Source organism: Gavia stellata, chromosome 4, assembly GCF_030936135.1.
Source record: "Gavia stellata isolate bGavSte3 chromosome 4, bGavSte3.hap2, whole genome shotgun sequence".
NCBI lineage: Eukaryota > Metazoa > Chordata > Aves > Gaviiformes > Gaviidae > Gavia > Gavia stellata.
In genome coordinates, this window is record NC_082597.1 from 59,309,126 (window position 1) to 59,322,536 (window position 13,411).

Here is a 13,411-nt window from a genome sequence, read left to right on the forward strand (position 1 = left end):
TGGGAGCAGAGTCTGGCTCTGGTAGCTCCCACTTTTGTTATGTCTCTGGAGGCAGCAGCTCCAAAAGACATAAAACCGGGAGGAAGACAGACACCCCCTTTCTCCCCAGGTAAGGCTTTAATAATAGGAAACACCAGGCCTGAAGACTTTACATTGATATTTATTATGTGTATAAATTATATGTCCAGACAAGAGAATTACACTATCTTCAACAACCGTCTTCTGCTTTTAAAAAACAAAAATGATTGGAAAAAGAATTAACAAAGACCTACTAGTGTCATATAAAATAGTCTATAACCCACAGGAGCCGTGTGGCTCCACAGAAAAAGTGATCACAGTATTATCTAGCAGTATAAAAATTGAGCAACCAGAGCTCCGGGGAGGTTCGTATTTCTGAGGAAAGACAGATGTCAAAGCTGCATTTCTGATCCTGTAGGATTTTTGCAGGCACTTTGTAAAGCAACAATTCTTGGCCATTGTTTTTAACCTTTTCTACCTTTAGTTTTTGGTGATAAAGTTAGTCTCTGAGAAGTGCTCACACCAAGCACGGGAGAGACTTTGCCTGAACACCCTTACAGCATTCTTTCTGGGGAGAAAATTCTCCTAATATTAGTGACAGAGCCAAGATCACAGTACCCAGTCAGGGGCAATTTCTCTCACAAGGACTGGGGAAGGTAGATTAGTTCAGGGTGAGGGAAGGCACGAAGAGAAGGTGAAGGTCCTGCTCTTTCACATGGCAAATAAGCCCACAGCAACTGTCGTGGCTAGGAAGCTGAGTGCCAGGATCCACCGCACCAGGGGAGTGGTGGGCATCATGTCTGTGTGTCTCCTGTTTGTCCTCTCACTTTCTTTCCCAGGTGCTGGACCTAGATCAAATAGGGAGGAAAAAAAAAAAAGAGGTGGGTGAGAAGAGGTTGAGGCAAGAAGCTGCCAATATGCCACGCTTGCTCTCTTCAGTGACTGAGCAGACCCTGCCCAAGTTGTCAAGGGGAGAGGAGGAAGCCCAGAGCCCAGTTGGGCTGGGGGAAACAGCAGCAGCAGGTTCTGCTCTTCTGGGGTAGCTGATGAAGGAAAGCGGCAGACTTGACCTGGGAATCACAAAGGCTCACAACCCCTCTGCCTGTACTTCAGTACTGTCCTCTTCCCCTGTCTCCTTACAGGCTTGTTAAATGTACTGCCCAGCTCCATCAAACCCCTGATGTGTGCAGAAGATAGCCAAATACTTAAGCCAGAATTTTAAAAGGCATTTTGTCACCCGCGTCTCATTGATTTAGTTGGTTAGGCATCAAATAACCTTAAGCAGGTAGTCCTTAGCACTCCAGACAAATAATTTTCCCAGTACAACTTCAGGATGGGATTCCTCATGCAACTCCAAACTTTTCTGAAAATCCTGCTTCTATGAGTGTATTGGGAAAGGAGTGGCTATGTTTCACAGAGAACTTTTACTGCCTTTCCCAAGGAAGTTACTTTAAGCTTCATTGTCTCGAGTTGTACAAGACAAGATTTGCTTTTCATTCTTTACCATGCAAAAACTGTGGTTCAATCCAGTAGGCACGAAAAAAACATCCTTTAGTTTCAGAATGGGTAGGTCATAAGGGCTTTTTTATTTGAATCACACGTTATCAGGGAAACCACTCTCCTCTGTAAACAACTGAGCCCAGTCCTCCCTCGGTCACAAGCGTGACCCCTGAGAAGCAACTGCTTTGCTTTAAGCCACTGCTCCAGCTTTGCCCAGTTGGGATCAGTGTTTGCTAGTAGATGGAGCTTTTTCAGTTCTGCAAAACTGATGGGCAGCCTGCACATCCCCACTCCCCAGCTGGTTACATGTCACCATCCAGAACAATGCTCATTATAAACCCAGCACACTTTCAAGAGGTGTGGGAAGGCAGGAAAATGACCAGAGGGAGACTTGATCCAAAAGGACAGCCTGTTGGATAAGGCTGTGTGTCTGGAAGAAACTTATGTCAGCATCACAGCTGATCTGGGCCCGGAATTGCGGCCTTTGCATTTGTGAACTCAAGGCCAGTTTTCCTTCTGGTTGAAACTCATGTGGCTAATAAACCTTACACTTGTTAAAACTTAAGGGAAGGAAAGGAGAGTCCCTTCTTGTAAAGCTCCCGCATTGACACTATTTCTGGAGAGCCCACATGTGTCATTCTTGCTGTCATGTCTAGAAGAAGGTTTGCACACACCAGTGCTTCTCCTTGCACTACCTATCTGTGGCTGGAGAAGAGACAGGGCAGGCATCTCATGCTCATTTCTCAGTGGCTTTTACAAACAAGAAAAGAGGAAGGGAGGAGAACAAAACCACAAGGGGCCATGTTAAACACCTGCCCTTAGAAGTGTCTTACCGTGCTCGTATGATTTGTTAATGCTCCTTGTGCGAAGCTCTGCCTTCGGCTGCACAGAGTAACCATTCTCCTGGCCCTTAGACACCAGCTCCTGCAGCGCCTCAAACACCTGAGAAGAGGGAACACTGTCTCATTATGTGGCCTCCTCTTCTTTCACTGGATCCCTTGTCCCTGCCCCAGGCACTTTAGGAACTAGAGGAAGACACAAGCCTTCAGTCCAAGTCTCCTGGCACTTTCTCTACAGAACATAATCTGCCTGTGGGGTCAAGAGCATGTCTTTCAAACTCCTTCTTCACCTTACAGGTTTTCCCTGAAGCTTCCAGCTCAGGAGAAGGCTATTACTCATCTTCTGATGGGAAGGAAAGCAAAGTACCTGTACATCTACTGAGCATCCACAGAGGACCTGTGAAGCTGTACTACAGAGGTAGGGCAAGACAGATGGTGATCCCCCAGTATAAGCCCTCATTCATATCTGAATAATAGCACACGGAAGAGACTTAGTTCAAACCCTAGGGGAGGGAGAAAAGCTTTTCGGAGGCCAGTCTTTTACTAGGCTCTCAGATTGGACAAGTGTACCCATCCAACTCTGACTAGCTTGTCCTAATCCACAACTTCCCATAAGCTCCACAGCAGAAACACCGGCTTTGCCTTTCCCCTGTAGCATCTACTTGTACATTGTTTCAGAGATGGCGTGGGCAGGCAGGGCTGGCTGGTTGTTACTCACCTGTATATTTAGCAGGAATGCTTTCTTAGCCTCCTCCAAGACTCTTTTCTTAGTGGCAAGATCCATCTCGAGGGCGTTCATGCGAGAGCGATAGAGCTGCTTGAATTTGGTGGCATTGGAGACTCCATCGAAGGTGAAGAAAGCCAGCCCTTCTCCAGTGCTGGGCAGCTGGAGGGCCTTTTGAGCAATTTTCTTCAGCACCTGCCCCCCAGACAGGTCTCCCAAATACCGAGTGTAGGCATGGGCCACCAGGAGCTCTGGGTGGTTCTTGCCTACGTAGTGGAGCCTCTCAACGTATTTCTGAGTAGCCTCAGGACATGGGATCTCTTCCTTCCAGTTGCTGCCGTAGAAGTACTCCAAGTCTTTCTCCAGGGCGCCTTTACGGTGCAGCTCCGCCGGGAAATACACAGGGGCATAAACTGGGTTGTCCTTGTTACGTTCAATCTCTTCTTCCAGAGCAGAGTAGATGAAGTACAAGGATGCCGTAACCAGCTGAAAGAGAAGGAAGAGGATGAGCTACAGGTGCATCTGTCAAGTCCTCTTCAGGTTTTGGGGACAAATCCTACTGATGAAAAAGTTACTCATCGCACACCCAGTATAAGTCATGCACATCTGTCATGTTGCAGGTTTCCCATGTGGAAAACAGACTTGCAAGGTGCAGTGACACACTGTTTAGCTCTTCCCCTTCTGCTTGAGGCAGCATCAGGTTAAGACCTAAGCCCTTTCCAGCAGATATTGGTCTTACCTGCCCTTAAAAGCCACTGCCTTCACCTTCAAGTTAAAGTTCTTGCAGCTTAATGTAATGGAAACTGGAGCCCTATTAAATCATGCCTGGGTCTATTCTCCTCATTCCCTTAGTCAATAGAGAGGGTATTCCCAAAGGTGTATTTTCTGGTGCATTGTTCAAATCTGAATGCTTCAAGATGTGGTTTCCCTTTGTGGGGCCTTGTGAGACGATGACACACCCTGTTTATTTTTCAACATATTTGTCCTGCCGGCATCCCACCATCCTGGGAACTGAGGCACCACTGCTCTCCTCATTCAGATTTGCAAGTGGGGTTGCTTCCTTGAGGAGACAAGATAAAAGGGGGCTGGAAGCAGAGCCTGCCTCTGAAAGATGCCTTTGTGAAGGAGCACTGCGAGGCTGTGTGTTCTCCTCCCTGTTTTGAAACCAATGGTTATTGTTGTTTTTCCCAGCTTACGCGATACTTTCTTCTATTTGTCAGCTTTTCCACGTGGCATAAGACAATCTAGCTGTGTTCTTTCCTTCCCCAGGCATTCTGTTTTCAGAGGCTGTATATGTATTTACACTTACACCACCCCTTCCTCACACTGGAATCCCTTATCAGCAGCAAAGGGTAAAACATGAAGGTATGGCAGTACAGGTGAGTCAGGTTTGCGGGGGGGGGGGGGATTATGCTGATGACAGGAAGGAAAGCAGTTTACTCTCCCACAAAGCAATCGGTTCTGCGGTAAAAGGGTTGCTGTTTCAACTTTTCCCCACTGTGCCAGCAAATAGGACTTTGATAAGCACACGGGCAGTGGCTTAGTTGCGGAAACCAATATTCAGATTCTGGGGAGTCACGTGTCAGGGCAGATATATAGGTTTGCCAAGAGAGTAAACAAAAATAGAGGTTTTTAAACAATAATCTGTTATCCAGGTTACTGGAAAAGAAACAAAATACGGGAACATTGCCTAACAAATTAAGAAAATGTAACTTGACTGGTTGTTTTCAGAGGCAGGTAGTGGTTTAATGGGAAATGTGGCTTTTGAAAACCATCGTTATTTTTTAAAACCCATGTCACGCTTCACTCCTCCTGGCAGCACATAAATATCTTTTAAGAAACTGAGCTGTATTCCTGAAGGCCTGACTTTTTACGTTGTCAGCCTGTCTCAAAGTTCTCTGCCTAACCAATTGCACATTTGTAACAGGAGGAAGTCAGCACCTGAGATTAAATTTATGCTTGACTAAGTGTCCTGAATGCGACCTGTCAGAAATAAGTAGTCTTTTTCCTACTCTTGTGGATTTATTTGCCAAGGAACAATTCAACAACAAAGTAATTAAACCACAGGTTGGATCACTAGCTGATCCATGCGTCACATCCTGTAGCCTCCCAGGAATTTCTGGCCCAGGTGTGTGCTTTGTTTTTGCTCATGGCTTTGTTATACGGCTCAGATCCCAGGAATCACGTATCTAGCCAGGTTAGGCACAGACTAATATCTGCAAATGATTCTCTTTTATCTTAAGAAAAGCAACAGGCTTCTACCCGTTAGTGACAGATATGCGTTGTTCAAACTCAGTCTGCCTTTGAGTTACTGTTGTTCATGATCTCAGCTCTGGTATAACCCAAGTGACAACTAAGACACTGCGAAGTTCAGTGCCAGAGATGATCCCACAGCCTCACTTTCTCACTATTCCATCATTATTTCTAGCTGTAGCTGCTTAGTGTTGTAAATTTAGTATTCTCCCTCTTTTTGGCATTTCAGCCACTCATGTATCTGCACATAGTCATACCTCCATTAACTATCATTGCCAATAATTAACATGCAGGCATTTATGAAGAAAGAGAAAAGCAATTGCATTAACCCCTTCAAGCTCCTGTTTCAGCTTGGCTGCCCATCCTGATATGCACAGTCCTGCCCTGCCTTCTGCAAGAGAGGCCACTAAGATCTTAGGGTGCTGGAGTTTTTGATGAAGAGCATGTTTTGCACAGAAGTGCTGATACCAGACAGCCGTAATGCAAAGGACGTCCTTCCTTGCACCGTCCCCCTCCTCCCCCTTTCAGTCCCTGCACAGCCCATCTGATCTAACAGTGTATTTCCTGGCAAGGAAATCCCATCCCCAAGCAGTGCTGCTACGAAGTACCTTAAATTCGCGGAGTGACACCTGCCCCTTCTGGAAATTCTTCATGAACGGCGTGTTCTCCGCCCGCTCATGCACCTCCTTGGTGGCTTCCTTCATGAGCTCTGACAGGTCCTTGGACATGCTGGGGAAGAGCAGCAAAACAGATGTCAGTGCTGTCCCTCTTCCCTGGCAAAATGGATCTTAGCTCTCTAGGAAAAAAGGGGGATCCTGGGATGGCAGGAAAAGGAGCAGAGCATTCCCAAGAGCCACAGATGGGAGCACCAGCATCCCAAACGCTGTCCCGAGCAGGGAAGACTGACAGACTCCATCCAGAGGTGAAAGCAGGAGCATGCCAGTCCCTGCTGAGCAGAAACAGGAACAGCATGCCTAAAAACAAGGGAAGAAACACAAGACACCTCTGGTGAAAAATCTCCCTCTCGTTCCCTTCCTGCTCTCACCTTTCGGAGCCGTGTGTCTGGGACGTTTCCATGTTTCTCCACTTCGTTTCACTCCTCCGCTTCCCTGTTGTTTTTTCTTTCTCGTGCTTTCCTCCTTCCCTTCTTCTCCCAGGACAGCGAAGCCTCTGAGCTGGGCAGCCCGACTCCCGCATCCAGCTTTATACTGCCAGGCCACGTGAGCAGCCAAACCGCTGACCTCAGTGTGAGTACAAACTTCTTGCAACACAACTGCACTTCCCTTCCCAGCCTGGCTGTCACCCTTTCCTCGCCTGCAGCCCCAAGGGACCAGAAGGAAGTCACCTGATGCGTCCTGACGACTAAGCACAAGTCACAAACAAGAGGATGTCGAGCAACTTCTCCTACAGGGGTGCCTGTCTCTGTAACCCCTTCAGCACAGTGTCCATGGCAGGCAGAGCCCGGGTGCTGCGAGAGGTGCTCGTTGTGCTGGGGGCAGCGGCTTTGGACAAGGAGGGGTGATTTTACAGGGCTAGTGCCTGCTGCACGGTGGGCAGCCTCCTCTCCCTACAGCCCCGTCCGTGTCCCGGCTGCATCCTGCCTGGGCAGCTAATACAGCACCCGCTCTCATCTGCTCTAGCATGACTCGGGTATAAATGTTTTATTTCCTATGGCTGTGCATATCCTAAGAGAGTCTCTCTGGGATGGGGAGCTCAGCACTACAGGTTCGATCATACCCCCTTCACGGCAGGGAGCACAGCAGGGACCCTGGGGGCACCCGGGGTAGTCCGGCTGCTGTGGCACATGGATGGGCCAGCTCTGGTCTGCAAGCGCCAGAACTGCCCTTGCACAGTGCTGGGAACTGGTGAATAAACCCTGTCACTTTGCACAGACCCAGCACAAGTGTGCCTGCACTTATGCACAGAGAAATCCTTTCCACGCTCTCTTGTGCATGGAAAAAACACCATCTGATTTGTGTGGCAACTGGCCCCTGCTGTTACCACAGCTGTATGCAGGGCAATTTAGGAGAATAGCTCTCCATCTCCCAGATACCCAGAAGGTTTGGGTAGGTGGTGGACTGAAAAATGTGAGACAAGACTTGGGGGAAACTGAGGACATCTGCAGAGACTTTCAAAGGCAGATAATTTCTCTGATTTGGGAAAAGAGAGTTGGACAAGGTCCTTCTGCCAGTAGCTGGCTGCTCTGGTGTGTCTGGTGAAGTGGTCAGTGAGGCAACCAACAGATGAAGCGGGGCCCTTGTTTTCCAGCTGTAGCTGTGCTGGAAGCAGGGCTAGCCAGGACAGCTGATGCATAGGACAGCTGATGCATTGGCCAGCTGTACTTTGGAAAAGCACAAATTTTGCTTTCAACCTGAAGAGCAGGGCACTTAAAGCCAGCATTCCCCTGCTGCTGTGGGGGTGAGAAAGCCCTGTGTGCGGGATGGTAGGGAGGCAGAGCCTGGGGAGGAGGGGGAAGGACTGTGGCATGTTCTGTCCCCTCCAGCAAGTCCACTCTGTGGCTTTACTGGTGGGTGCTGCCATCCAAGCCGTGTGCCTCACGTGCCTCCCTGTCACTGCACCTACACCTGGCCACAGCTGGGTTTGGTGCCGTAGGTTAGAAAGCTGTCCTGGAGGGAACACTCTTCTACGCTTGTTTTTTGACTCGGGCAGACATCTGGCATGCGGTGCAGTGCTCAGGAAGGATTACTCAGCGCTTCCACCCTGACTCAGCCAGACTTTTCCTGTCTTGCTTTTGTCTTTTAAAGTAACAGTACATGCTGGCAAAAGCTGTCACGTTCCACTCTTACCCCCATGCCATTGCAGACAACTTGCTGCTGGCTTGCTTGTTTTTCTGTAAGGTAAAATAAATGTATCAGGATGTCTGAATCTTTGAAGCAAGTGTGACAAAGCCCCAAACATCCCCTGTGAGAGAGCTCCTGTGCAGAGTCCATGGGAGCATAGGGCTTTATGGCCAGTCCCTCCTGAAAACATTGATACCATTTTGCTACAGGGATGGCCCTGAAATGAGTGTTTCCCTCTGGCATCACTCCTTAAAGGTCACATTTTCTGTCCTTTTCAGTGAGTCCTATTCTGACACGGGAAGCTGGAGCACAGATTGAACCTGTAGTTCTGGTGGAGGGAAGTAGGAAGTATATGAGAATATGAAAATGAATAATATTATTCATTTTAAAAAATAATATGAAAAAAATCCAACCCTCAAGCCCTGCCCCTCCTTTCACCTCTGTTCTGCAGCTCTGATAATGCACCCAGTTCCTCCCCAAGGACTTTCTGGTTGCTTTCAGGCCAGAACTTCTGTCCCCTGCCTGCCTGCCTGCCTTCTTCCAAGAGGCTGCATGCTTGGAGGCACTATAAAGGATGTATCCAAAAGGTCCTCCTCCTTCCTTTTCATCCAGGGTTGAGGCAGATGTGGATGCGAGACTGGGTGGAAGAGAGAGAGGGTGTCTAGTCATGTTGCTGCCATTCCAGGTAGGATACTCCTTCCCAGGAAGAAGTCCTGGATCATAACCACACTGCCCCAGGACATGGAGCCAATGTACCTCCTTCTTGATCTTGGGCCTTTACCTTCTCCTGAGCTGGTCACAAGAGATAAGGTCCCTACTGCAGCTCACCTCTGCTGTGAGCTTTTCCAGAGGTGCAGGCAAGCAAGCCGTGCCCCATAACTGATTTATGCTGTCTGATCTCTAGCTGATCAGGGTTATTTGGGACGGAGCAGCTGTGAGACTGGGCCCAGCTCTCCAGAAAGGCCCAAATGCCCTACAGCAAGATGGAAGGAGAACTGAAAGTAGGGTGTCATCATCTTTGCAGTTGCTAGCCTGGGGCGTTTCTGGCCCCATCCAGTGCTCTGCAGCGAGGACTTGTATTGCTTCTGCTGTGCTGTTGCTATGTGGTGTGGGGAAGGTTAATGACACCGAGTGTGCCAATGTGCTGGCAGAGATTTGCGAGGGACTATCTCTTCCTTGACGAAAACTTAGGAAGTCAACACTTCAAAGTGATGCACGGGGAAGGAGGCATCTGCTTTTAGCGGAAGGAACAAACTGGCTCCCAGAGCAACTCACTCTGGGCATAGTGGGCCATGGGAAGGCAGAGGCCAGGCTGCACCCAGGTCATTAGAAGATTTTGCTTGAATCTCATAGAAGTGACAGACCTGTGGTCTTCAACGTGCCTGCCAGAAGTCCTGTCGTCTCCTACTCTTCCAGTGAGCCCTGGCTGGGTGGTGCCAGAGCTACTTGTGAGGGTGATGTGCACAGGCACCAGTGAAACTGCTCAGATTTCTAGCAAAGATGAATCAAGTAGCCTCAGGCAAGATATTTGTAATAGTTCCTGCTGGGCTTAAAAGCCTCCATCTGCACATCCCAGCTCCTGAGAAAATGTTTAGTGCAGAGATGGTGTAGATGAATGGTTAACAACAACAGAAAGTTATTGAGAGCTCAATCTGGCCACGGTCATAAGGGATAACAAAAAATGTTTTTACAAATGTATCAACAACAAAAAGAGAGCCAGTGAGAATCTCCATCCTTTACTGGATGCGGGAGGGAACATTGTCACCAAGGACGAGGAAAAGGCTGAGGTACTTAATGCCTTCTTTGCCTCAGTCTTTAATAGCCAGACCAGGTATCCTCATGGTATCCAGCTCCCTGAGCTGGAAGACAAGGATGGAGAGCAAAATAAACTCCCCATGATCCAGGAGGAAGCAGTTAATGACCTGCTGTGCCACCTGGACACTCACAAGTCTATGGGGCCTGATGGCACCCACCCAAGGGTGCTGAGGGAGCTGGTGGAGGAGCTTGTCAAGACACTCTCCATCATTTATCAACAGTCCTGGTTAACAGGGGAGGTCCCGGATGACTGGAGGCTTGCCAACGTGATGCCCATGTACAAGAAGGACTGGAAGGAGGATCCGGGGAACTACAGGCCTGTCAGCCTGACCTCGGTGCTGGGGAAGATTATGGAGAGGTTCATCTTGAGGGTGCTCACAGGGCATGTGCAGGATAACCAAGGGATCAGGCCCAGCCAGCACGGGTTCATGAAAGGCAGGTCCTGCTTGACCAACCTGATCTCCTTCTATGACCAGGTGACCCGCCTAGTGGGTGAGGGAAAGGCTGTGGATATAGTCTACCTGGACTTTAGTAAAGCCTTCGACACTGTCTCCCACAGTATTCTCCTGGAGAAACTGGCAGCTCGTAGCTTAGACAGGTGCACTCTTCGCTGGGTAAAAAGCTGTATGGGCGGCCGAGCCCAGAGAGTTGTGGTGAATGGAGTTAAATCCAGTTGGCGGCCGGTCACAAGCGGAGTCCCCCGGGGCTCAGCGGGAGTGTTGATCTGCTCGAGGGTAGGAAGGCTCTGCAGAGGGATCTGGACAGGCTGGATCAGTGGGCTGAGGCCAATTGTATGTGGTTCAACAAGGCCAGGTGCCGAGTTCTGCACTTGGGTCACAACAACCCCATGCAACGCTACAGGCTTGGGGATGAGTGGCTGGAAAGCTGCCCTGCAGAAAAGGACCTGGGGGTGTTGGTCGACAGCCGGCTGAATATGAGCCAGCAGTGTGCCCAGGTGGCCAAGAAGGCCAACAGCATCCTGGCCTGTATCAGAAATAGTGTGGCCAGCAGGAGCAGGGAGGTGATCGTGCCTCTGTACTCGGCGCTGGTGAGGCCGCACCTCGAATCCTGTGTTCAGTTTTGGGCCCCTCACTACACGAAGGACATTGAGGTGCTGGAGCGTGTCCAGAGAAGGGAGACAAAGCTGGTGAGGGGTCTGGAGCACAAGCCTCCTCATAAGGAGTGGCTGAGGGAACTGGGGTTGTTCAGCCTGGAGAAGAGGAGGCTGAGGGGAGACCTCATCGCTCTCTACAACTACCTGAAAGGGGGTTGCAGAGAGGTGGGTGTTGGTCTCTTCTCCCAAGTGACTAGTGACAGGACTAGAGGAAATGGCCTCAAGTTGCGCCAGGGGAGGTTCAGACTGGATATTAGGAAAAATTTCCTTACTGAGAGAGTGGTGAAACACTGGAACAGGCTGCCCAGGGAAGTGGTGGAGTCACCATCCCTGGAGGTGTTCAAGGAATGTGTGGACGAGGCATTGTGGGACATGGTTTAGTGGGCATGGTGGTGTTGGGTTGATGGTTGGACTTGATGATCTTACAGGTCTTTTCCAACCTTAGTGATTCTGTGATTCTGTGAGGGGTCAGTGTTTTCATCTGGGATAGGAAAGTGGGGGATTTTCTCCTCTTTATAGACTTACCAGCGTGTTCTGCCAATAGATTTATAGTCAGAAATGTCTAGTTACACAGGCAGTCACAGAATGCCAAGTCAGTTCTCCTGAACCCGTGTGGGAAGTGCTGTTCCATGCTGGGCTCCAGCAGGCAGCTCCCGGCAGCTTGGCTCAGCTGGGCAGGGGAGGCACCGCCCGGTGAAAGCCAGCCTTTGCTGGCTTGGAGGTGCTAATGGGTTCTCTTGGACCATGACACAGCAAAATGCACCGTGACACAGCAAAATGCAGCTGCCTGGTTTGCACGTAGAAAGCTGACTCGGTAACCAGAACTTGCTGTGTAATGGCAGGGAAAAAAAAAAAGAAGAAGTTGTGATAACCACTTAAAATGACTTGCTGAGAAGGGAGTCAGTGCAGGCATGTGTTACATGTTAATTTGTGTTTACCAAAGGGAGATTGTCTGGCTCAGCTGGGCCCTGGCAGAACTGACTGTGCTTGCTGTCGTCAGCCTTGAACAATCCAAGTCTAGATCAAAGATAGAGGTGGAAAAAAGGATACTGGGAGTGCAACGCACTGGAAATCCCCACAGGGAGCACAGCTGCTGTGGGCGTCCTCTGGACTGGCATTGCTGGTACCCTTGGGAGAGCCCTATAGACAGACATGGCTGTGCTGGGCAAACACTGCGTATGGGTGTACACTGGAGACCAATGTCACAGGAGAGGGAGGTGCAGGCAGGTTTCTTGGGCATAAATGAATCAGCATGACAAAAATAAGAAGCGTAGATTACAATATGTATTTTTATAGATGTGTGGATATATGCGTGCTGCAGTGCATGGGTGTCTCCAGCACATGGCTGTGAGCAAGGAGAGAGCTCTGGGCTGGGTCGGAACAGAGCAGGGAGGAAGAGGGAGAACAGAGCAAGCACCCTGCAAGGCATGTGCCTGCTTTGCAACCAGAGACCCGTGGTCAGGCAGCAGCCTAAAGAGTGAAACAGGTCTCCAGGTTACAGGTACACTGGGTTGAAATTTTATGGGGGGGTGCTTAGAGCCCACCAGGCTCCTCACGGTCTCAGTGCTGGTGGCGACAGACCCCATGACCTGCTGGGGATTTGCTTTGGGAGCAAAAGGGAGCTGTGGAAGGGAGCAGGGCAGAGTTAGCAAATAAAAATCCCATTTGTGCAAATGTTTTAGTCTGTGCCACCTCCTTTGTTTCAGTGCTACAACCATGTAAAACAAAGTGTGCCCTGACTGCAAGATAGCACAAACTGTGAAAATCTGGATTTGAAAATCACACAATGGCAACAAGGAGGACCTTGTGCCACAGCTCATACCCCTTTCTCAGGGGAGGAGAGAAGATGGAGCTGGAAACCAAGTTCTGCAAAGAGTGTGAGACTCAGACACACACACCCCCCCGCCGCCCCGCCAAGGTTTCCAAACCACCCCTGTGTGGTTCCCTGCCCCTGGGGTACGGGAGATGCGTGTCCTCCTCCTGCGTGGGGCCGTGCAGCCAAGAGGCTATGGGCAGCTGGGGCTGTTTCTGGAGATTTCTCCGATTGTCCCGAGAAGCAGGACCGCGGCCAAGAGCAGCAGCTGCAATCTCAGGGCGGTGCACAGGAAACTCCCCCTTAATAAACAGCCTCACGTGGACCCTGCTCCACCATGACTCAGCAAAAGAGCCCCTCCGCCACAGCCCAAAACCTCTACTCAGCAATACAGGGCGCCCGGCATGACTCTGACTCAGCAGGATGCCCACGCAGGGAAAAGGGCCAGTCAGCATTAGCGGGAGGCAGGCTGCAGGGTTTTGGGGTCACACAAGAGTGGGGAATCCCGTCAGGACGTGTGGCATCACTGGCAGC

General features: G+C 49.9%; 1 protein-coding gene across 1 annotated transcript; it reads right to left on the bottom strand.

The window, feature by feature from the left end:
- Nucleotides 1-144: 144 nt before the first annotated feature.
- HMOX1 (heme oxygenase 1) lies at nt 145-6,495 on the bottom strand. The gene is made up of 5 exons (XM_059816238.1): nt 6,380-6,495; nt 5,943-6,063; nt 3,076-3,567; nt 2,352-2,460; nt 145-866 (listed from the first exon to the last, which is right to left on the bottom strand). Exons 1-5 carry the CDS (start codon nt 6,409-6,411, stop codon nt 730-732), a joined length of 891 nt encoding a protein of 296 aa, XP_059672221.1. The 5' UTR covers nt 6,412-6,495; the 3' UTR covers nt 145-729.
- Between the last annotated feature and the right edge of the window lie 6,916 nt (nt 6,496-13,411).